The sequence below is a fragment of the Esox lucius genome, chromosome 10 (assembly GCF_011004845.1).
Source record: "Esox lucius isolate fEsoLuc1 chromosome 10, fEsoLuc1.pri, whole genome shotgun sequence".
Lineage (NCBI taxonomy): Eukaryota > Metazoa > Chordata > Actinopteri > Esociformes > Esocidae > Esox > Esox lucius.
In genome coordinates this window covers 9,823,660-9,848,582 of record NC_047578.1, presented here as the reverse complement: position 1 = coordinate 9,848,582, position 24,923 = coordinate 9,823,660, and the positions used below count along the sequence as shown (strand labels likewise).

General features: G+C 46.2%; 1 protein-coding gene across 6 annotated transcripts; it reads left to right on the top strand.

Moving 5' to 3' along the window:
• The first annotated feature begins 1,522 nt into the window (after positions 1–1,522).
• snx13 (sorting nexin 13) lies at positions 1,523–23,529 on the top strand. 6 transcript variants are annotated; one of them, XM_029122749.2, is made up of 27 exons: positions 1,523–1,738; positions 8,997–9,109; positions 9,298–9,400; positions 10,210–10,299; positions 10,683–10,804; positions 11,104–11,225; positions 11,331–11,435; positions 11,537–11,625; positions 11,882–11,965; positions 12,096–12,234; positions 12,325–12,413; positions 12,544–12,643; positions 12,770–12,960; positions 13,080–13,187; positions 13,327–13,459; positions 14,209–14,246; positions 14,530–14,599; positions 14,761–14,868; positions 15,469–15,677; positions 15,857–15,964; positions 16,154–16,264; positions 17,382–17,543; positions 19,549–19,620; positions 19,713–19,858; positions 19,994–20,062; positions 20,150–20,262; positions 20,378–23,529. In XM_029122749.2, exons 1-27 carry the CDS (start codon positions 1,727–1,729, stop codon positions 20,611–20,613), a joined length of 3,042 nt encoding a protein of 1,013 aa, XP_028978582.1. In that variant the 5' UTR covers positions 1,523–1,726; the 3' UTR covers positions 20,614–23,529. The 6 variants fall into 6 exon arrangements, with proteins under 6 accessions (XP_028978582.1, XP_034150603.1, XP_028978583.1 ...); XM_034294712.1 differs by lacking the exon at positions 1,523–1,738 and adding an exon at positions 1,943–2,090; XM_029122750.2 differs by lacking the exon at positions 1,523–1,738 and having other exon boundaries at positions 15,535–15,677.
• The last annotated feature ends 1,394 nt before the right edge of the window (positions 23,530–24,923 follow it).

Sequence of the window (24,923 nt, the reverse complement as noted above, 5' to 3'; positions counted from 1 at the left end):
ATTCTTGGAACATCACAGGTAAATTGGTTTGGGACAAGAAACTGCTAGGGATCTGTGTGATCCCCAGATCTCAGTCCAATCAAGCATCTGTGGGATGTGCTGGACAAACAGGTCCGATCCATGGAGGCCCCACCTCACAACTTACCAGGACTTAAAGGATCTGCTGCTAAAGTCTTGGTGCCAGATACCACGGCACACCTTCAGAGGTCTAGTAGGGTCCATGCCTTGACGGGTCAGGGCTGTTTTGGCGGCAAAAGGGGGACCTACATAATATTAGGCAGGTGGTCATAATGCTATGGCTGATCGGTGTATATATAGTATCTTAAATATGAAGACATAACTCATAAGCTACAAGTAGGACTGCAACAAAAAATTAGAAATATGTGATAACAGCCCAATTTCCTCTTCCAGCCTGGTAATAAATAACGAAAAAATGGAAGTGCAAAGTTTACTGAGTCTCATGAAACACTGTGATCAGCAGGTGTGTGTGTGTTAGAGAGTAGAGACACCAATGGAGTAACTAGATGTAATTTCTATGAATTTCTACTGCTGACACACACACACACACTGCATTGGACCTTTGCCTAGAAAGGATGGTTGGGCTGGTTAGAGCTTCCTTCCCCCTTGTATCTGCCAACACTGCCTGGGACCATATTCATCTCCACTCCTACCTGCTGTGTGATCCTGCTGGGGCAATTCCCACCTGGATTTATATAAGCTTTCCACAATCAATTAGCTCTGACCTCTTCACAGGATTCCCTTTCACTCTCTTTCTCCGTTTCCTTGTCTCCAGTTCTCTTTCATACTTACTTTTTTTCTGTCTGGCCTAACTCCACCCCAACTCTTATCTCTCGATTTCTTGGTCATCCTTACTCGTGCCATCTACGGTTTTATATACCCAATGTTCACTGGCGAACCCCTAAGAATGATTCTGGAACGCGTCCACGCACGTCAGCTGAGCTGACGGCCACGCGTCGAGTGTTCGTCGATGGATGAGGCGCGATACTCGACTCCAAACCGCAGTACGCGAGAGATCGGCGCCGCTGGAGATCAGCACCCCCTGGCCTCGACCTAACCCCGTCATAGCTTCCACAGTCAAAACCTCCTGCCGCTGCTTGTCCCAGTGTTGTTAGCAGATCCCTGAATGAATAATGCATCTACTTGCTGGTCATGCAGTCCCTGGGTGAACCATGTGACTATGCAGGTTAGTTGTGCGTGGTTAGCTGTCAGGCGCTGGTCAAGCATGCACTTGATTGTTTATTTTTCATTTATTGAGAGCTGATTAAGCAACATTTTTATAAAAATGTCGTGTTGTGTACGCAATCCATCAATACAGGTTGTAGAGCAGTAGGATTTCTCCCCCCATTTTACGCAACATTCTATTGGACCTCACCCTTCCGTATAAAAACTTGTCGTTGCGCTAGTTTACACAATCCTAACAGTCTATTAGAAAGTATGTTGTTTGCAGTTGCAGTAGTAGAATGTAAAATTAAAACCAGTCACGGGTGTGTTGGTTGCGTCATAACAGTTTTCAACCAATCGCAGCCACGTCGAGAAAAGGGGTGCCCTGTCTGCCCGAAACGTAAAGCTTGCAACATGGCGACTCTCCGAAGAGACTACGGAGAGTGGCGATACAACCGTTTTTAAACCAGAAAATCCATATATTTAAACCTTGTACAATGTGGGGGAGTTAGCCAAAGCCACGACATCCATAACATTGTAAACGATGTTTGCAGAGGTAAGTTCATACTTGCATAAAGGCTAGTCTACAGCTAGTTTGTTTTCGGCGGTGGTAGTGACAGCTAGCTACACAGCTATGTGTTGTTAGCTAGCTAACCGTATAGGATTGGACCACAGGTAAACATAGGACGACGTGCATATACAGGCTTGTCAGTTTTGGAAAAAGCCTGCTTGCTACCTCGGTGTTAGTCAGTCCAGGATTAGAAGCTAATACGATGAGCTGAAGTTATCCTTGACAACACTGCTGGAATTAGCTCGCTGGCTAGGTGGAATAACCAACGTTATGTTTTCACGTTATTATGAGTAACGACGTTGCTAACTGGAGGATCTATTTAGCCCAGCTGTTTCAGGTGAGAATGGAATGGGCGCGTCCCATAATAGGTATCTAGCTAGGTGGGTAACTGGATGGTGCCTGCGAACATCATTGATTTCACTTGCCCTATTTGCATTCTGGCTATATTAACTTAGCCAACTAGCTGCTAGCTAGAACAAGCTGTTTATGGCACAACCATTTCACAGCTAGATAGGCCTTCCTATTTTGTAGGATGGTTCTGATTTTATTTAAGTTGGTAATGTTTGTCAGGTACTTAAAACTGTCGTTTCGGTGTCTCGACATCCATGGTATGTTTATGTTGGTGATCATACGACGTGACGTTTAGTTCATCTTAACCCATCATTATCTGGTTTACACCTTTAATTCTGGCCAGTCACCGGTTTCTGTTTAAAATAGCTCTCATAACATCAGGTATGTTCGAAAATGTACCAGAAGCTATTGCTACTACAACCATTCTTACTATTTCTACTATGTTTATTATAGTTATTTACAAAGTTATCATTAGGCTTCTGAAGGTGGGATGAAGTTTTTATCCACTTCTTTTTGTTACTAAAAATACAGTTCTACTGATGTCAGTCCAGTGTCGTGTCTAAAATGAAGATTGTGTAGAACAGATATGACTGCCTGTCATGAGGAATTGGTAATTGTTAGCTCAGCAGCCCTACTCATTATATTTCTATGAAACCCTAAGTGAGACAAAAAGGAAGGGAAGTTCACACAAACCAATGTACATAGACACCCACGTTTTCCAGTACACATCTTTGACATACTGTTGTTTGTGTTTTGAACTTTAAAGAATGTATTGAAGGGTTGCTTAGTATATACACCTTCTCAAAATGTCAATATAATACACAAAGAAAGTAAAAGCTTTCTTCTGGGAAAAGAAGTGGGCATTGTCATTCACTAGTGATGCTGTTTTATTATACATTTTTTATTTCCATGTTTTTTGCTACAGCGTCTTTCAAGAAAAATTCTCATCTGACAGGCAGTTTTAGAAAACATAATTCTTTATGTCTGTTACCGCTCGGTGGCGTGTTACGTGTTCCCGCTTGGTGGCGTGTTACGTGTTCCCGCTTGGTGGCGTGTTACGTGTTACCGCTTGGTGGCGTGTTACGTGTTCCCGCTTGGTGGCGTGTTACGTGTTACCGCTTGGTGGCGTGTTACCGCTTGGTGGCATGTTACGTGTTACCGCTCGGTGGCGTGTTACCGCTCGGTGGCGTGTTACCGCTCGGTGGCGTGTTTGTTAGATTAGATTCAACTTTATTCTCATTGGACATTACTACTACAGTACAATGAAATGCAGTTTGCACCTAACCAGAAGTGTGAATACAAAAGGGCAGAAAATTGAAAAGTATTAAGTATAGTGTATTTTACAAGTGGAATGTATTGATTATGTGCTGCTACCCGGACTCTTTTCTCCAGCCATGCCCAAAGACATTTGTTTTTCAGTTAGTCTGTGAAGACTGTCCTATCGCTGATTGTTTTGTCTTTGCTGTGAGAGGAATCTACTTTCACATCTCTCCCGAATCTGCTGTGGTCAGTCGGTCCATAGCGACGCTAGAACGTCTATACCTTACTGGCCTCTTTGGGGTAAATTTAGTTTGGCCGACTTGGCAGGTTGTCTCAAGTTAATCTGGGTGTTATGGAAGAAAGAGGGCATGTTGTTCTGCCAGATATTACACCACCCTTACAGACTGTCTTCCTGTCGCTCAAGCCCCATCACCGTCAACCAGTCACGGTCTGAATGACCTGGGCCATCCTCCCTTAACCTGGAAAAATGCAGTTAACCAGTCAGACCGGGTGGCAGCCTACTTCCTGAATCATTCGTTTCCTATTTCGAAACGTTTGGCTTCAGCGTGCAGGTGCCTGACCGAACACATGCCGGAGTGGAGTGGCCAGGCTAGCAGAAGGGAGGGCTCCTCTGTAAGTTACAAGTGTGGTGTTACAATGTAATATGCACCCTCACTGATATGTGTTCCACTCCGCTAAATCTCATTAGTCTGTCTTAATCAAAGAGCTTAGTGACAAGGAGATGCCAGCCCATCAGAACGGCTCCACACACTCAGGATCTGCCTGAGGACAACCTGGCTTTAACTGGCCCGTAGTGTGGTGCCGGTCGGTGGGAACAGCAGGCGCACATCATCCTGAGGCCTCAGTTCCCCATCTCCCCTCACTTTCTCAGAGGAGAGCTTGCTTTAATGTGGTAATCCCTCAGTTCACTGACCTCTCGCTCACTAACCCCATAATCCGCATGTGTTCACTAAAGCCTCGTCTAACCAACAGTAACTTGACTCTGTCATAGGGGTCGTGCTGTTTCGATGATTAATCTGAAGCATGGATTCGCCAATACTTGACCTGTCGCCCCCTTAACCGCTAGCGACTGCCGTCGGGCGCAGAGGCTGTTGTCCCGTGGGAAGTGAAACCCGACTGGGCAAGGGCTGACGTCACGTGGCAGGGGTTGTGCAATCTCTCCTGGGCTTTCTCAGACAAAAACAAAATCTTGGTCAATCCAGAGATTACGGTTGTTTAAAAAAAAAAATCGCTCAGTTCAATTTTGAAATCCTGTGTTTCCATACACTGTCACGCCCTATGTGTTATAATGAAAGGCCAGGGGGAAGTTGATAGCATTTTCCACACCGACCCTCTGAAAGAGCCCATGTATTCTGGGAAGTTGCCACCAGGACTTACCAAACTTACTTTTATTTCATCTGTCATTATATTGGTTACTTGCCTCACTCAGTGCATTAGTTTTTTGGGGGTTTTAACAGAGTAGGCTAGATAACATTGTCTCAACGTAATACACCACTCAACGTTCTCTGCTGGTTCGCCTGTGGATAAACAATGTATTCTGATGTTAATTTCCGATAGCATGTTGGGATAACTGGCTCCACATGGCCCTGTTGCAGACAGGCAGATACCGAGCCTCTGGTGTTGAGGACAGATGAGACGCTTTGGCAAATCGTTGCAAATTAAAAATGAATGTCATTGTCAGTAGGCCTAGCGTACAAGTGTACAACCCCCACATCCCCCTGTCCCAAACATGCAATAGATTAGTCTTGAGTCCGGCGAAAGTCAGACTAGTGTCTCCTGCACCGTAAACAAACAAAATAATGTATATATTACTGTCAACATAAACAATCTCGGCTTATTGAACACACAGTCCGGTTGACTGAGCGGGTGAGCCCCAACATGTCTTAGAACTATATGATCAGGTGGTCTACCAGGAATGCTTTGTGTTGCTTTAGTCTGGGAGTTTGAACTGGACACGGATGCCGACGCTTCGGAGGACACAGTGGTGCCCCAGGAGGGGAACGGCGGTTCTCCCGGGGCTCAGGGCAGATTACGCTGCACATGGAGGACAGCGCCTCGACTGACCAACCTCAGTGTTAAGCCAGTGAAGTAGTTGATCGGCTCGCTCAGCTTGCAAATAGCACCAGTCTACCCTACCCAACCCTAGCAGGGGAATAAGCACTGTCATCGTCCCACTTGAATGATGGGCGTTATGCATTCGATCGTATGCGATCGACTGGCTGCATCTGGCGAGAGGCGTCACGGCTCACGGAGGTTACGTGCCGAGGGGAGTTTTACTCGTCTCAGTGCCCTTTTCTGTCTTTATGATGCCGCGTAATCACGGAGGACGTTCGCTGTCACAAAATGTTTTTTGTTGTCCTGCTTTGTGAGTGACTTCACCTGAGCTGCTGCTGCTGTGCTCTAGCCAACCAGCCCATGGCTGTCTAGCCGTCTCTGTTCCCTGAGCCCTGAGGATGTTTGCCTGTCAGAGGGGGCTAGCCAGTAGCATGTCAGGCTCCCTGTTTGTCAGACTGTCCCTGGATTCAGGCAGCGACCGTTCCCCGTTGGCTCCACTGTGAAAGTCACTCTGTGATTACCAGATAACCCTGGGTCTGGCCCGCTGATACGGCACCATTGTGTGTGTGTCAAGGACGTTTGCTAGCAGTAGGCACCTTGTGAATGCGAGGACTCCTTTGCTCTTGTTAGTAGTATAAAGACCCTATTTAGGCTGTGAACGAGGGAGCCACTGTGTGTGTGTCAATTGCCCATGTATGTGAGACTGCGTGCGTGCGTGCCGTGCCTATGTGCATCTGTGGGCTCAGTTGTGTAATATGAAGTTGTGTAAGGGATAGCCCGGCTCTGTCCAATGTTGTTGATTGGAACAGATGGTGTTTGTTAGTGCTGCCTGTGTAAGCTGGAGTGATTCAGAGTGTACTGTTGCTGGCTCCTGCCTAGTGCCTCGCTTGTGCTGTGCTGAGCTAGTCAACACCATCACACTGACCCCCGAAAAAGGGTGTGTGTGTCTGCCATGTTGCAGCACTACTGTCTACTGTTCAGATTTTCTTTCTACTAAGTTGCTACCCAGGAGGCAGTAATACTGAATGACTTTAACAGCCTAATAGACTATACTGTATAAGAGGAGTGGCTATAACAGGCTACTGGACTACACTGTCAAAGAAGAGTGGCTATAACAGGTTACTAGACTATACTGTCAATGAGGAGTGGCTATAACAGGCTGCTAAGCTACACTGTAAAAGAGGAGCGGCTATAACAGGCTACTGGTCTACACTGTCAAACAGGTGTAGCTATTACAGGCTATTTGACTATACTGTCAAAGAGGAGTGGCTATTAGAGGCTACTAGGCTATACTGTCTGAGGAGTAGCTATAACAGGCTGCTAGGCAATAATGTCAAAGAGGAGTGGCTATGTTTCAAAACATTCTAGAACGCTTGCTATGTCTCGGACACACTGAGTCATGCCCTAGGTTAGTCTGGTATCTGCCCTGTGGTCGGACTGGTTCTGTCTCATCTAGGATGGGCTTTGGTCCCCCTTGTCGTTTCTGAAAACACCAAATTAGACTACATGTATGTGGTTTAAATGGCAGTGTCCGATTTAATCTGATTTGATAAGCGCATGATAGAACCGTTTCATTGGTCCATGCTGGCGTACCTTGGGGACTGTAGACAGTGTAGGTCGATCTAGTGTAGATGACCTGTGGCTGTGGGAGAAAGGGCCAAAATGTGAGTGACAAAGATAGCATAGCCTTGGCAGTTGACTTGGGACTGGATCAATGCTGGCTGAGTTTTCAACATACTGTATATCACCGCAAAGGTGTGTATATGGTCAATATGCCTCATCTTGGAGTGGTACAGCTTAGCTGTAGTATATTGGCAAAGTACCACACCCCCATGCTTTATTTCTTACTTATACCACGACTATCAGTCAGTCAGAATTCAGGATTTGAACCCGCATCCGTTATATAACATTGTGATATGTACATTCACTCTCTTATTATCACTTCAAAATATTTCCATTGCTTAGGCCTAGTGCACATTATTATTATTGTCTCTTTGGATTCTCTAGTTCAGCTGTTAAAACAAAATAAATGCTTCTTCTCTGTTAAAAAAAAAAAAGCAATTGCACAACAGTTTTTTTTCTCTCTCCAGGAACTATGGTTTGCAACAGCCAAAGGAAAGCTAAGCCATTAAGCATCAAGTAATGGTCTCATTTATTATTATTGACTAACCGGATGCTGGTCACCATGTTAAGGAACAGCTGTAACATAGTCTGTCTGACACCAGGACTAAACAAAATCTGAGAGCCGACCAGCACCACAATGTCAGTGATGGAATAGCAGAGAGTTTTTACCCAACTCTTTCTTGACAACTACACACCTCCGCTATTCATGGTGATGTGAAGGCAGGCTGACCCTGCTCTATGTGTTTCTTCAAGACAAGACAGGCTAACTGAAGCCTGGACACAAACTGTCTCTTTATAATTTCTCACATCATAGCAGAGTATTTACTGTTGCAGAGTTAAGCAATGCATGCACTTTAGTTCTGTTAGGGCTCCACATCTGGGTTGCCTGCTGGCCCCGGAAAGGTTTCTGAAAAGTTCTGGTCCGGTGAAATAAATAATAAGATTTTTTAAGATTTTATTAAAAACCCATTCAGTCCTAAAGCTGATTTATCCAATGGAAACTGCACTCGGTATATACCCTAGTTTTTTTTTTTCTCAATTCATTCATCATTCAATGGAATAGCCTACCATGAAAATCTGACATTTGAAATTGCCTTGCCACCCTCTGTTCCTGTTTGGACCTGTGGTTTTGGCTCAGCTGTTGAAATGTTGTTGAAGTACCTGTGTCTTTTACACCTGCGTTCACTTTACCACCAATCACTGGAAGGAATTCCAAAAGACTTTCAAACATGTGACCTTTTGTCGATTTTTGTCTCCTTCGATAACAAATTGTCTGAGCTGCTCCAGTTGCCCTGAACCTGATCAGTACCATATCCAAATGTTATACGTGCATCACTTCACATGGTGCAATTTGTTGATGGTTTTCCTAATCCCCTGCACATAGTGTTTTGGTTGCAACAGAATGATGTCTTGCAATATTTATGTCCTCAGCCAAGTTGTACCTGGGTAGATAAAGGTGACATAAATTACACTTTATATATTGATATTGAATTATAGTAGAGAGCACTGCTGTACACTCTACTATAAATGAGAGAGGAAATCACAGCTCGGTATAAGAACATTTATGTCAAACAGGTCACTGGTTGTGATGTGAGCGTTAGCTTTAGCCTTACTGTAATATGTCTGACACTGGGTTAGGATGCAGTGCGTCCTGGTGTCTTTACCATTGAGGTCAGCAGTTAGTTCATTTACTTTCCTGTTCGGACAATAACAGGAAACAAGGATGAGAAACACTCCCCGTTTCTCTTTCTGTCACTCTCCTTCCCCTCTCTGTTTGGCTTTCTACTGTTCTTGTAGCCTGAATTAAAATGGGACCTTGTGTGATGTTAGTGCTGGTTGTTCCTATAAAATGACTGTCTCTTCCCCTCTTTCTGCCTCGCCCTCTCTGTGTTTTGTCTTTCTCCACTCTGTGTCTCCCTGTCTGTGTCCCCAGGCCAGTCTGTCTCTGTGGGGATGGGGGGGTCTAGGGGTGGTGCTGTTCCTCATCACATTCGGACCTTTCGCCATCTTCTACCTGGCGTTCTATATATTCTGCTTCGTAGGAGGGTAAGTGTACGCAACCTGGGTTCAAGTCAGAATGTCGTTGGTGGTGTTTTGGTTTGTTTCCCTGATTTCAATAAAACATCTATTTATTTGTTTCTGACTGGAATGACGTATGCTGCGTCATCCTAACGTCTTATTGACCTGTTCGTTTCCATTTCCCCTCTCCTCTCTGGCCTTCTCGAATCCTTCAGTGGTTTTGTGGTCACTCTGTTGTTTGGGAAGACTAACTCAGAGAAACATCTAGAGAAGTGTGAACACTCCTACCTGCCGGCCACCCAAACGGGTATACAGAAGGTAGGACATTTTTAAACACTTTCTTTAGGTCAACAGATCAATTGTACAGTTTGAAGGAGGGTCCAAATGTCACCAGGAGTACCTAGAGCCTGGACACTGACTACCACATGGTAATGGGTTTGAAAGGGGGGGGGGGAGATGAACCGGTGTTTCCGGTATGTATTGAGGACCAGCGGTGCAGACGGCAGCCACATCCTTCTCCAAGCGGTTAGGACGCCCACCCCTGCTGTTAGAGAAAGGTGCCTAGACCACTGCTTTGTCTGCGCCAGGCCTGCAATCCGGAGGCCACGTGCTGCACACCACGTCCCGTGGCTGAAACCAGTCTGCACCAGTGTCCGAAGCTGTCCAAGCTTGCTACCAGGGGCTGCTACCAGGGGCTGCTACCAGGGGCTGCTACCAGGGGCTGCTACCAGGGGCTGCTACCAGGGGCTGCTACCAGGGGCTGCTACCAGGGGCTGCTACCAGGAGCTGCCACTCAAGGAGCGTTTCTCTTGCTGCCTGGTCCAAGTAGCAATGGAAGGAGCAGCCTACTTCAGCGATGAGCGACTCCCTCAGGGCTCCCCCCAGGAATAATCATCCATGTCAATAGGCATGCTAGGAAATGTATTCACCGGCGCAGGGCCAGTGGACAGTCCAGTTTCGTCTGCAGCCTGAAGCACCTGGCTGGCGTCTAGGAGCACCTTTCTCTATCGTGGGGTCACAGAGGCCTCCGTGACCCCACAGGGGTCGACAGTCTGTCGCTAGCACTGACACACCCACAAAACTCACCCAGGCACAGAGATGACTCTCTCTTTCTCTCGCCCCCCCAGACGTTGGACGAGATGCGGTTGGAGCCGAAGCCTATAAAAATCGATAGGAGGCTGACCGGCTCCCACTACATAGATGAGCCTCTGCAGCAGGTCAGTGGCAACTGAAGGATGGATGGGTGACCACAGACGTCCCAGAGGGAGGGAGAACGGGTGTCGGCACAGTGCTGACAGACAACGTGCTTTCTTTGTGGGTTGATGTGTGTATACCTCAGTGTTGAGAACGTAGCCGACATTCCCTGCCTAGAGAATGAGGGCCTTTACTGAAATGTGTCCACCGAAGCTGTAGTTTGTTTCCATAGCAGCCAGATGAAGTGAGGACATGTCATTAAGTTGCGTAATTAGATTAGGCTCTTCCTGGTTGAGCTGCCCCACTGTCTCTCTGCAGACGTCACTCTATTTGTGTCCCTCCCCCTTCACTATCTCCGTTGTTTATCTCCCTCTGGCGTTCGGTCTGTTTCTGTCTTCCTTTCCAGGTCATTCAGTTTGCTTTGAGGGACTATATACAGTACTGGTATTACACTCTGAGTGAAGATGAGTCTTTCCTGTTGGAAATCAGACAGACTGTCCAAAACGCTCTGGTCCAGTTCTCAACACGGTAACACTACATTACTGTTATATTTCTACACAGCATCTGCTCTAGTTTTACTCCAATAGTACTGCTTTATAAATATTATATTAATGCTTATCATGCAGCGTTATTGTTGAACACTTGTTGCTGACTGGCTAGAATGAGTTCTAGAGTGCACCTTAACACGACAGTTGTTAAGTCTTCTGGATAACTAGGATCGGGACATTACCATGGAACAATGTACTTTGCCGTGCCTTGTCTGTTAAAGAACACAAGAAATGTCACTTCTAGAATGAGTGTGTTACTTATTTAGTGGTTTTCTGCAGGTCTAAAGATGTGGATTGGCAGCCGTATTTTACCACTAGACTCGTGGATGACTTCGCTACTCACCTCCGGGTCTTCAGAAAGGCACAAGACAGACTGGAGGGGCGGGAGGACTGTAAACAGAGTGAGAATGCACGCACACACACACACACACACACACACAGGTTTCTTTCATGATGATTCTGGAGGTGATGAATGGTGTCGAGTATTCATGGTTGTTTGTTTCTAGGGGACTTGTCGGAGGAGATGGTGGAATCGTTCTTTGAGGCGGAGGTGGAGATGGAGAGGAACATCTGCAGAGACGTGGTCTGCACGTCCTCGAAGGACGAGGAAGGTACACACACACACACACTGCACCTCCTCAAGATGGGCAAACCACTGAGCCTATTTGGCATAATGTTGACATCCAGGTGTCTGTGTGTCTGTGTGTGGCAGGGTTCCTGAGGGATCTGTGTGAGGTGCTGCTCTACCTCTTACTACCTCCTGGAGACTTCCACAACAAGAACATGAGATACTTCCTCAGGGTGAGACGCGCACTCCCACATTATCCTGTCCGCATTTTCTGAATGCAATAATAGCAGTGAAAGAAAAACATCGGTCGGTAGAGCGTGGCGCTTGCAACGACAAGAGTTGCGGGTTCGATACCTGCTGCGGTCACGTATAAGAAAGATGTGTTCACAGTTGCCTGTGAGTTGCCTTGGATCGCAGCTGCTTCCACATTGCCTGAGTTGTCGTGTTCAGGAACGACGGTGACATAATGGCACTGTGTCCGTGTTACAGGAGATTCTGGCTCGAGGCGTTCTCCTTCCCCTGATCAACCAGCTGAGTGATCCTGACTACATCAACCAGTTTGTCATCTGGATGGTCAGTGGATAATAGCGGTCTTTGTTAGCAGGATTGACTAACTATGGCTAGAGATCAATAAGTGTTATCAGTACAACAAATGTATCTCCTGTTCAGAAGTGTGTGTGTGTGTGTGTGTGTGTGTGTGTAGATTCGTGACTCTAGCTGTAACTATGAGGCATTTATGAACATCTTGAAGCTGACGGACAAAGTGGCAGAGCTGGAGGCTGTTAAAGACAAGGCCCTGGAGGAACTGCAATACCTACGATCACTGGACACTGCTGGAGATGGTACACACACACTCCTGAACACCTGAAACTATGAATCCTTCTGCCACTCTGCGTGTTGCCCCATCTAACTCTCCCCTTTATCTCTCTCAGATATCAATGTCATAAAGAATCAGATCAACAGTCTGCTGTTTGTGAAGAAGGTCTGTGAAACCAGAATCCAGAGACTGAACTCTGGGAAGGTAAGACATTAGAGAATGTCGTGCACATTGGAGTGTGTGAAGAACAGTCAGTCAGGCAGACGCCCTGACAAGCCTTGTGCGTTGGGACACGGCGTGAACCTCTCCTCATCTCCCTCTGTCTCTGCTGTAGGAGGTGGACGCTCTGAAATTAGCCGCTAACTTTGGGAAGCTGTGTATCATACCACTGGAGCACATCCTCGTACACAACATTGCGCTGCAGTTCTTCATGGGTGAGTACCACAGACCCCAGTCCCCTGATATGCCGGCTTATTGGCTTTTTTCTGCCTGACACGGCTGGGAGGCTGCAGAGCGTAGCCCCTGACCCCCTGACCTTTGGCCTCTGCTCTGTCCTCTAGACTACATGCAGGCTGCTGGGGCTCAGGCAGAGCTGTTCTTCTGGCTGACAGTGGAGGGCTACAGAGTAACAGCCCAGCAACAGCTAGAGGTGATGGAGGGGTGGGAGAGAGATGGCAAGAAGGGGGGGGGCACTAAAGGACTGCTGAAGGCGGCGGCACTGGGTGTCTATGAACAGTACCTGTCTGATAAGGTAACACACACACACACACCACTTTTACTTAACACGCCGTTTCTGTAAATGTTGTCTTCTCTTTCATTCTCTTGATGTCTATTTCTGTCTTTTGCCCCCCCCGCCCGCCCGCCCGCCAGGCCTCCCCCCGGGTACAGGTAGATGAAGCGTCTGTACTTAAACTGGGAGAGAAGCTCCAGAAGGACGGCGACCCCACTCCGGAGATTTTTGACGAAATCCAGAGAAAGGTGCGTTTTAATTTCCGTTACGTCCACCGTTGGCAACTTCAACAGCCAGCAAGCACACTACATCTATGTTGGCTTTATTGGATGCTCTTGTACTTCAGCTTCAATACAAATAGTGTGCTTGCGTGTGTGTTTGTTGCAGGTATATGACATGATGCTGCGTGATGATAGGTACTACCCATCGTTCAGACAGAGTCCCCTCTACGTCAGGATGTTAGCTGAACTGGACATGCTCAAAGAACCCTCTTATAGAGGATCAGATGATGGAGACGGAGGTAAAAGCGGGAAAGCACCTGGGAACCCCCTGGTCTACGTTTTAAAGTGGACTTTTACCCTGAGTCAATGTTCACGTCTTCTCTCCCAATGTCGTTTAGTGTGTGGTTGCGTCATACAGAAACGCCACGGCCATGAAAACGTTGCATAGCAACAAGTTAACTCCACCTTTTGCACTGCTCAACCAATGCTAACATTAGCTAGTGTAGCCAGTATCCCAGTGGAAGCTAAAGCGCCAACGCCTGCGCTGACATCTATATGTTTGTGAAAGCAAAATAACCGGTTTCACCTGAACTGAATAATTCTGGTAATGGAGTCATATGTAGGAGTTGGCTGGGGTTAGAATCCAGCTGCTGTCCTTTAATCCACCCCCCCTCAAATTTCCTGTCTTTCTAACTCCATTCTATCCCATTCACTAACATACAAAATAATTACTAGGAGTGGAAGAAAATAAATACTTTTACCAAACGGCATGATTCTGAACGCTAAGTCTGCTCCAGATTCCAGAGGCAGGTTTTCTGGGGTGTGTGTGGGGGGGGGGGGGATACCCAGTGGAAAGGCACCAGATGAAACTGTGGCTCGCGTTCTGATCATTTGCATCAGAGATCAAAAGTTTAGAAAAGTAGAATGTTTTTGCTTTTCCCCCTTCAATCGAAACAAAACCAAACTGTGGGGTTGCAGACTGTAACAGAAACAGGAGACACCTTTCTGTGGCCCTTTGAGTCTAACACTTGTGTCTCTTCCTCTCCAGAATCTTTCAACGGATCCCCCACTGGGAGCATTAATCTAGTATGTACTCCTATTGCTCAGCTGTCAGTAGTCAGTGGATATAGTCACAGAACTGCCTGGAAGAACGGGTTTTACTGGCCCAGTAATGGCGTTTACCACTCCGCTGTACAGTTGATAAGATTTAAAACCAGGTCAGAAATGGTTGACTTTTACTGCAGAGGTCCCAGTAGCTGTATGGCTGCTTTTGGTTGGCTGTTAGACCTGGGAGGGATTTACCGTAGCACTGGTGCTGATTGGATGTTATTACAGGGATTGACTGGCTGTTTGTCTCTCCACTGTTTAGTCTCTGGATGACCTGTCGAACTCTTGCCATGATGACAATTTACAGCTACACGCCTTTATCTCTGATACAGGTACACACACACACACACACACACACACACCCTCCATTCAGATGAGTACTGTGTCAGGTATGATACATTGTAAGCCTGTGTAATATAGAACATGATCTTAACTTATCTATGCCCACGCTCTTGCATGTGTGACTACTGACTACTAATGTTGCTTCATTCAGAGATGTGTGGGTATTACAGCACTGGCCCTAAAAACATTACCCTGTCAAAATGCCTTGATGTTGTCTGGACCCTAGATGGAGTGTTATCTCCTAACGCAAGACAGTCCCGTGAGTTATCAAGTTACACAGTGTTATCGAACAGGAAACGCGCCACGCTTTACATAATGACTTCAGTGTAGAACATCATATGGCATTCATGGAATGGAAGGTGTGTCGAGGATGAGGAAATGGCCACCAGGGCATTTTGATTCATTGCTTTCACTGAATGGGACGGGCTCGGAAGGCATTTCCTGTTGTTTTATCACAATGTGACGGGTAACATGTTTAGGGCCAAGAACTGTGTGTCTGCCTTTTGACCCGCTAAACCCTCCCCCTGACCAGTCCCCTCCTCTCCTCTGCATCGCCATTTGACCTTTGATCTGTAACGTCCTGATCTCTTCACGTTCACTAATTTTTCCATCTCATGTTGCTTCGACTTTTCGCACTTTCATTGTTCCATAACCTTTACCATTTCTTCTGTTTTTCCTTTTTTCCTTCACTTCCCTTTTCTTGTCTCCTCTCTCGCTGTCTCCCTCTCGCTGTCTCTCCTGTTCACACTCCCACCGATCTGCTCATGCCCCTTCCTGTGTGCTGTCGCCCCCCCCCCCTCCCCTCTCTCCTCCCACCCCCCCCACACCCCTCCCCTCGGTGGGCTCTGTGTATGCGTAGCTGATTCGTCTCTCCCTGGGGCTGGGTTGGGTGTTGGGTCGGGGTTGGGCCTGCTGGGTGCTATAGGGGTGTGTAACGACCATGGAAAGACCTACGCCCTCTACGCCATCACGGTGTTCCGCCGTAACCACGACGGCAGCGAGGAGACATGGAAGACGTACCGACGCTATTCCGACTTCCACGACTTCCACATGAGGATCACGGAGCAGGTAAAGGTCGCTGGGGTGCGTGTTGTGGGGGGGGGGTCACATGACCGATGTTTCGCTTTAAACTGAGTGGATACACACTCCAGGGCAGCAGATGGTGGTATGTCCAGGCTGGACCCCACTACGGCCGCGCGTTCTACCCCCACCTGAGCAACAAGATGTCTGTTTCTGTGATTTTCCAGTTTGACAACTTGACGTCGATCCTGAAGCTTCCGGGGAAGAAGACATTCAACAACATGGACAGAGACTTCCTGGAGAAGAGGAAAAAAGACCTCAACACATATCTACAGGTGGGATTGGGACGTGTCTCGGTTTTGCCTTAAGTCTGCCCTGTTTACGTTGCTATAACCGTGTGTGTGTGTGTGTGTGTGTGTGTGTGTGTGTGTGTGTGTGTGTGTGTGTGTGTGTGTGTGTGTGTGTGTGTGTGTGTGTGTGTGTGTGTGTGTGTGTGTGTGTGTGTGTGTGTGTGTGTGTGTTAGCTGCTGCTGAATCCAGAGATGGTGAAGGCCTGTCCGAATCTGGTCCCTTACGTCTATGACTTCCTGGAGAATAAGCAGTACAGCAAGGGCAAAGGAGACTTTGCACGCAAGGTAGACACACTCCCATACAGAGCCCTTACCTATATCGGAACTTTTCAAATGTCTTAGAAATGCATCCGAAAGTTGTTTCTGCTGTGCTGTGGTGCAGCTTAACTGTTGCCGCCACAACAAAAATACATCTGCTTTGCATTTTACATCCAAGTATTTTACAAGACGCTCTTACACTGCGCGACTTGCAGTCGCGATTGCATGCCCTTTCATTTGTTTTTCTGCTGGCACCCCACATGGGAATCAAACCCACAACCCTTGGGTTGTAAGCGCCATGACCCGTCAGCTGAGCCCCTCGGGTCCTGATACAGAAGGTGCGTTCCCACGTGAGTCGGGTCGCCGCCCGATAATGGCCGTGCAGAACGCACCCTGGCCACTGTAGGTACTGTAGTTACGACAGCACTGTTTTAATAAATTTTTTTAGGAACAGAACTTTTGACGTTAGTCTAATGCATGGCTACTTCCGGTGAATTCTATTTTGGCTGCAGTGTAGTGATGGTGTTAAGCATCGTTATACAACATCCGTGGTGGTGTCCTTGTCCTGATTCTGGTGTTTTGCTTTGATAGAGCTAGCGATTAGCCTGAACAAGTGCGGATGTACCACCCCATGTTTCGCCCATCTAGAGCATAAACTGATGCTTTTAGCCAATGACATTCTCCTGTAGGCTTACGTTAGTGGGTTTAAAGCTAACCTTTGGACGTAAGGTTGTACAGCACAATGACGGCGCGTTCACCTTTGCAGCTGGGGATTTAAAACACCAAGCCTTTGGTTAACTGGCACAACGCTCTATCCACTAGGCTACCTCCATGCGATATATCCCTGGTCACGCCATTCCGGTCAAGACTGGGAGTCCCACTTAGGCATTGCAAATTGGCTCTGTGCCGTGCAAGGTTTGCCCTGTTACATCATGTTACATCATGCTAGCGAGTTTACTGTGCACACACAACTGGATATTGATATTATATACAATTTCAAGTGGAATTGAGAAGGTCTTTAATATCCTCAATGCAACTCAATCTGGACCTGGGGGACACCCTGCATAACCTTTTCCCTGGCGAACACACCCCTGTGGCTTGGCCTGACTCCAGACACCCACCTCTGGGTCCATGTGTCTCCTAGATGGATACGTTTGTCAACCCGCTGCGTAGCTCGATGCGTAACGTGTCCAACGCTGTGAAGGGCCTGCCAGACAGTCTGGCCGAAGGAATGAACAAGGCTGCTGACAACATGGGACGCATGTCAGAGAAACTGGGGCAGGACATCAAACAGTCCATGTTCAAGGTACGGACCTAACTACTCTACAAGATCAGTAGATCCTTTAGCAAAGCTTATAACGTTAGCCAACATGGGATGCATGCCTGGGAGGATGGGGCGTGTTCAGATGGTTCGTATTTAAGTCTGGTTCGTAGAATATTCTAAATCTTTGCTTCATTCTTATTCTATGGTCTGGTTGATTCTCCCCGTCTATATTCACATCATAAGAAGGATTTCTGCTTGACCACTACCACAAGTGAGGCAAAACCAAGCTACTGTAAAACGGCCAGCTTTGTTGTGGATTTGTATTTATATAGAAACGACAACAAAGCGTGTTGCTCAATATACATTTAACTAGGTCGGTTTTCCTGGCCTAGGGTTTGCAATGCTCTGACGTAATGAAATGCAGCCTAAAAAAAGCTTTGCTGTGACCCTACATGTAACCAAGGAGCCACAGGTGGTTGGGGTTCCTGCTTTCTATTTAATATTGACTGGGAGAATACCTACTAGTAGTCCAACCGTACTCTGATCATAAATCAACCATACAGTAGCCAGTAGTCTGATGTAATTCAGCCACATGCTAACCATTCTCTGACCATATTTCAACCATACTCTTATATTTTTTCATTGTACTGATTTTAATTCAACCATACTCTTACCTTTCGTTGTACTTACTCTAACCATTCTCTGACCATAATTCAACCATTCTGAAACAATACCACCGGCGTAGCTCCATGCGGTGCACTTGTGGGTCTGGAGCCGTGCGTGAGCCCTTTAGTACTTTTATTGCTGGCAAATCTGCCTCCTCGGAAATAACTCAAAGCATAGTAACATATGGGCATGGCAACATATTTGCATGACAACTCATCTCGGCCACGGTCATAATTTCTTTACCTGTGCTTTTTGCCAATGTATTGCATGCACTAAAAGTATTTACATTTATTGACAGCCGTAAATATATTTGATTCACATACTAAATCTCACTGAACCGTTTAAAGGTAATGTCTATTGCAAAGGTTTCTGGGAAATTATTTAAATACTGTCAGTTTCTGTTGTCTTGCGCTGGATATTTGTGTGAGTATCAACTTTAAGCGAGTTAGAACAAAAGAAGTAAGAAGACAATGTAATCAATCGACATATTTGAATTCCAGAACAAAAGTGGTGCTCAAAGAATAAAAAGCAGGAGGCCACTAAAATGCTAAAATTAGAAATAAAATTCCCAAGAGATTGATGTTAAGTCCATGATCAAATGGATGAGTCATCTATTTTAATGTTTTTGGATTTTGTGCCATTTTAGTGAAATTGTCTGACCGGTCATGGTCTTGCACTGGGCTTGCAGTCAAATAAAAGGAAAACCAATATGGAGACATCTGCCATAAACACAAGAATCCATGCTGGTGTTATTTTCATAAGACTTGGGGAGACAATGATTCAGTTTGACAACTTTTTCAGATTTTTTGGATTGATTCTCTGTTGCTTTTTCTTTATACCTCTGTACCAGTTATTGTGAAAATGTTTCTCAATAAGTGCTTTGGGCAGTTCCCATGCATGTTTTAGCATGTCTATGCTCCCCTGTGATTGGCTGCTGGATATTTTTTTTGGGTTCCTAATAAGGATTTCGTGGTTGAGCTCTGTGAGCCCAGACCACATGCTATGTTTCTCAATCTATCGCTATGGGTTTTTGGGTTAATCGTCTGGCATGCTTGGTGCTCCCTTTTTTGGCAAACATTTACCAATAAAATCGCCTATGTTTCATTTACAGGTGGTGGGGGTATAAGGCAGTCCTATCTGGTGTGGAATATGAGTCGGGATATAAGGGGATATGATTTATTTTGCACATCGCCTCGCCATAATCTAGTTAAACACAAACTCACCATAATTCACCCATACAATGACCTAACCTCCCCCATACTCTGACCTTAATTCAGTACTGTTATATTACTCTGACTGTAATTCACTTGGGTTCTGGCAAAGTTAACCATACTATTGACCATAATTCAACCATATTCTAAGCATACTGTACCGTCTCCAGGTTCCTCCTATGCTCCCGAAGTCGGACATCGACCCAGAACACTGCAGAGTATCGGCCCAACTGGATGACAATGTAAGTACAACGTCTTGACTAGCACGGGTACCCAGCAGTTCTAGGCTTTCGTGTCAAAGTAATATTGTGTGTGTGTGTGTGTGTGTGTGTAGGTTGATGACAATATCCCCCTGCGTGTCATGCTGCTGCTGATGGATGAGGTGTTTGACCTGAAGGAGAGAAACCAATGGCTCCGAAGGAACATCAAGAACCTGCTGCAACAACTCATCCGAGCCACATATGGAGACACTATTAACCGGTAACATACACACACACACACACACCATCCTGCCACATATGGAGACACTATTAACCGGTAACATACATATACGCACACACCATCCTGCCACATATGGAGATCTAACTGTATGGCCTTTAACTTTGGTCTGTGCAGAAAGATTGTGGATCACGTGGACTTCATGACCGCTCCAGAACAGGTGGCTGACTATGTGAAGAAGTTCAGGTAACACACACACACACACACAATTAGACTGCGCTTCGTGCGAACAGAGCAGTGCGTCAGTAACTTGGTGGGCCGGTCCGTGTGCAGGGATTCCTACTGGCCCAACGGGATCCTGGCTGAGTCTCCGCCCCGGCGGGACAAGAACATCCGCATGAGGACCAGGGTTGCTGCCAAGACCAACCTGTTGGGAATCATGCCGGGTAACAAACGCACGCACGCGCACGCATTGACACGCCTACACGTGTTCACATACGCCCATAGGCTGTACGCGGCCTCGTTCCCTATTGATCTGCCCCGTGTCTGTGTGTCCTCCAGACGAGTTGAAGCACATCATCGGGGCCGACACCACTCGCAAGGGCATCCTGCGCGTGTTCGACATGTTCCAGCACGGGCCAATGAATCGGCGGCTGGTCTACGTGCTCCTGGAAGGCTTCCTGGAGACCATGTTCCCCCAGTACAAGTTTCCCGAGCTGTTTGTCAAGCTGCACTCCCGGTCGCCGCGCACCACCAGATACACGCAGAAACTGAAGAGCACCTCCCTGAAGAGGTGACACGAGACGGGTTCTGTGGGGGGGGCCACCCGGGGGGCGCTCTCTCACAGGCCCGGAGAGAGAAGAGGTCGGCCGGTGGGAAGGCTTGAGTGATGCGGGCGTGCTGAGAAGAGGTTTTTCGGATTTGCGTGCGGGCATGGGTCCTGTCAGCTGTTCAGTCTGCCCCCCTCAGCTGCCCCTGCGGTGCATGCCCCCACACTCGGACACCCCCCACGCCCCCCCCCCGCCTGTGCACTAACAGGCCGCTTCGGGTTTTATTTCAGTTTTTGTACCTTTTTTATTTTATGCTGTTTTATCATAGGTGTGGGTTCTGGCAAGATTGCTCTGATCCGCACAGGAGGCGAGCTCGGTTACAGACACTAGAGCCTAGAGGGAGGGGGATACAGTACATGGACATCTGTATGGCTCTGAATTATTGCAGAATTCTGAAGGTAGACAGACATGCTTATACACACAGACTTAGTTTCTATTCAGTATGTCTGGCTCTGCTTTATACTGTGGGTCTTTTAAATGTCAGGAGATCGTGGGGAGAGACAAGACGGGCCTGCTGTGTCGACCATGTCTCTTTCTCTAAGGCTTCTGTTCGTCACGTTTTCTCGTTGTGATTTTTCTTTTTGTTTGTTTGTTTGTTTGTTGCACAGTATGACATCATTCATGCCTGCCGTAATCCTCTAGGACAGGAGGAGGTTGGGATTTGGCCCAAGGCCGCTACGTCCCTTTTTAATCCACCTGTCAGTAATGATGACAACCAAAGCTCTAGAGCGTGCGTGTGTGTGTGTGTGTGTGTGTGTGTGCGCGTGTGTGTGTCTGTGAGGTAGAGACCCGGGGAGATTAAAACAGCTCTACTGTGCTTCATCTTGTTAATCAAGCAAAAGAACCCAGAGCTCACCTACCCTCTTGACAGGAGAGCCCAGGGTAAATCTGCAATGGCTGTGCGTTGCCTGGGAGTATGGTGCCATTTCTGACAGGGCTGGAATGAAAGGAACCCATCCAGACTGTGTGAATGTTGCTGTCTGTTGCGTGTGTGGACATACACCGGTATCCTCTAAGAATGTACTCTCTGCTCTTGTGTGCGTGTGTGCGTGTGTCAGTGTAAGCTTTAGTGAAGCAGCCTTATTACAGACCAAGAGAATCACACTAGTAACACACACACACACATACTCATACCACTAGGTTACAGAGAGGAAACACACTGATACGCTACTTAATCACACTTTTATTCATATACAATTTTATTAATTTTGTGCAATATTTTTTTTCTTGATGCATGTGATTTTGAATACCTGTACAATGTACAAAAAATGAACTGTACCGTTTTGAAACAAGTTGAAAAAAATGTCCCTCCCCCCCAAAGAGGTATTCTAACCCCTACAACCTAGCTACATTCCGTTGTTGTAAAGAAACACAAAAAAAACCACATTTATTTACAGACTTGTTTTATAAGTCTGAGTTGTGTTTTGGTTTTGTTTTTTCACTCCTGATGAATCTGTGATTTTCCTGCCGATGTACCTGTAGGAGTGACAAGTGGTCCAACCCGTTTAGCTGAATCTCAATGGTCTAGCCATAATGGTTTGGGGTGTTTATTATGCACATGAGCCTGTTGATTGGAGAATAAACAGAAATGACTTCCTCCGGTATTAACCAATGACAGGAGAGACTTGGGATCGTCTGAATCGCAGGAACACTGTGTCCTTTTGAAATGACAGAATCACTGCTGAAGAGCACTTAGTGCAGGAGTCCTTCCATTGGCTGAACCAACTTTGCCGCTGCCACCGGATGGTCCGTTCTCTGCTCTGATTGGCTGGGCTTGATTAGCCCAGGACTCTCATTTGCACCACTAGGATGTGAACTCTAAGATGTGTTGCTTGTTTAAGAGAGGTGGATTTTCCGAACAGAAGAGGTGACCTGTGGCAAAGATGGTGGAGAAGAATGCGTTGGAAAGACTCAAACCGTTTACCTTTGTAGGAAAGGCGTTCCCTGCGTGAGCTCACAAGTTCCGGCATGATCTCTGGCATGCTGATGCGGGAGAGGGAATTGACGGCTCTGGTTTACATATAGCCCTGTGATATGTCTCATTCTACAGAACCCAGTAGCATCAAGTAGACCAGAGCAGCCAGGAGAGAAAATGGAGTGGGAGGTCTTGCTTTCTCTATTGTCTACTCAGTGGAACACTGCAACTTAAAGCCTACACTCTTCTCATGTTCACAATGGCTTGGCTTTTGATGTTTTTTTTATATCTCTTGGGGAAAGGTTTTCCTAGCGTTCACCCCACATCAACATGTCCCTGTGTTCTACTAAATGTAAACTAAACACAGAATGGAGTGATGAACACAATATGAGACTACATCATGTAGATTTGGATGAAACATGGCTGTGCAAAAAAAAAAAAAACGGGGTCTTCTAGTACATTATAAATCTACTGCATATCTGTGTCCAGTATGTGTCAATAGTGTGCCTAAATGTTCTGTCAACTCTATTTTCATATTTTTCTTTAACAAAAGGATCAATCAGAATGTCATTGTCATTTTAGAGTGAACTGAAGGGAACTTTTGAATACTCTAGAACCAGGCAACTAAAGATTCTAGAGCCAGGGGTAAGTTATAGATTCTAGAACCATGGGTGGCCAACCCTCCAGGAGAACTACTGGCTGTGCAGACATTTTCTCCAGACCTGCTCTATTCGAACACGCAGTTTAGCCAATAAAGGTATGGAGGACGAGCAGCTGGTTTCCATAAATGTGCAAGTGTTTCAGCTGGGCTAGAGCAATATTCTGCACAGAAGCCTAACTTCAGGAGCATAGTTGGACATCCCTTTTCCGGGGTGTTTTTGCATCATGCTTATCAAACTATTCCTTTGGAGACGCTGAACTCAGATCAGTATAACACTAATAATAAAACGATAACTCTGACTAACAGACCACTGTGTGGTGTGTAATTCTTCAGGCACCTCTCTTTCTGTCCATGCTCTGGTTCCGCAAACTTTTTTTCCCGTTCTCCTTTATTCTCACATTCTCCTTACACTTACACTTAACCTGGAGTGTGGAGCTGCTGTTAAAGGGTTGATGATTCTAACCTAATTTCCAGGCTATTGAGCAGAGCACATAAGCCTGGGACAACAAGAACTCAAAGTTGGCCTTAGTGGGGTTGACAGTATAGTTCAATGTGAGTGACCTCAAGTACTTTATTGATTTTTGTCAATCAGGAGTACGATGAAGATTGGCTCCAAAATGGAGCAGTGTTTCTAATGTATGTTAATGTATGCACTTTTCTATGTCATCTAGTCTAGTCACTGTTGTTCTGGCACAAGTCAGTGTTTCAGTGTTACAGCACAGTTATGGTGTCTGAATGGGGGTAGGTGATCTAGGAGATGATTGGTTGGTAAGCAGAGAAGAAATCTAATGCCTTTCTCACTGGGAATTTCTCACAACTTTATTATTGAATAATGAAGGATACATTTGGCTATCTTCTGCCTGACTTGCAGTGGAGGTTATTTGGGACAAGAGTACTACTTAGAGGGCTGCTCCATCCTGTTCCTGGAGATCTACCCTCCAGTAGGTTTTCTCCAACAACCTGACTTGGCTTTTCATCCAGCTCATAATCAGGTGTGCAAAATTAGGGTTGAAAAGTGAACCTGCAGGATGGAAGCTCTCCAGGAACAGGATTGAGCAGCCCTGCATTAGAAGATGTCAATTCATACTTGCATTTAACCAGATAACCTGTTTGAATATGGCTCAAGTAAAGTGCATCTCGTTTGCCCAAACTGTCTGTCTCTAACAGACATGCATCTGGTAAGCAGTGCTACTCTGTCATGACAAGGTCTGTGCATCAAATAAGCATTGTTTTATTCTGTTTACTTTATAGTCCGTGGTCCGATATCTACAAGCTACCAACCTTCAAGTACTACCAGTGAAGATGCTCCCTGTGGACCATAATTCTGAATATCATTTAAGATTCAGAAGAAACACCCCAGATTCAACTAATCAAAAGGCCCTCAATTCGTTCAACTCAGTGTTTGTCTGGGGCAACTAGCGGTGCCAGACTATGCATATCTTGAATCTATTTATATCAGGGACAGACTGGCATGTCAATCAAACAACATGAGATTGACTTTTTTCCTGAAAGTTATTATAGGCCATTTCTATAAGCTAGTGTGTGACTTCTACATTTGCCCTTTATCTAATCTATTTCGTTATAAAAGTTGTTATACAAAGTAACAACGTTTTAATCTATGGATTTATATGGACCTATGTAATTATTCAAGGGCCGTTTCTGCTGATTTTATGAATGAAACATTTTGACACATTGAAAACT

What these genes read in the sequence shown, in the direction of transcription:
- snx13 (XM_034294712.1), top strand. Translation starts at nt 2,040, where the DNA reads ATGAGTAACGACGTTGCTAACTGGAGGATCTATTTAGCCCAGCTGTTT. An exon ending in CTGGTCCAGTTCTCAACACG is followed by an intron (nt 10,805 to 11,103) that starts GTAACACTACAT and finishes GGTTTTCTGCAG; the next exon opens with GTCTAAAGATGTGGATTGGC. An exon ending in CCACTGGGAGCATTAATCTA is followed by an intron (nt 14,247 to 14,529) that starts GTATGTACTCCT and finishes TCCACTGTTTAG; the next exon opens with TCTCTGGATGACCTGTCGAA.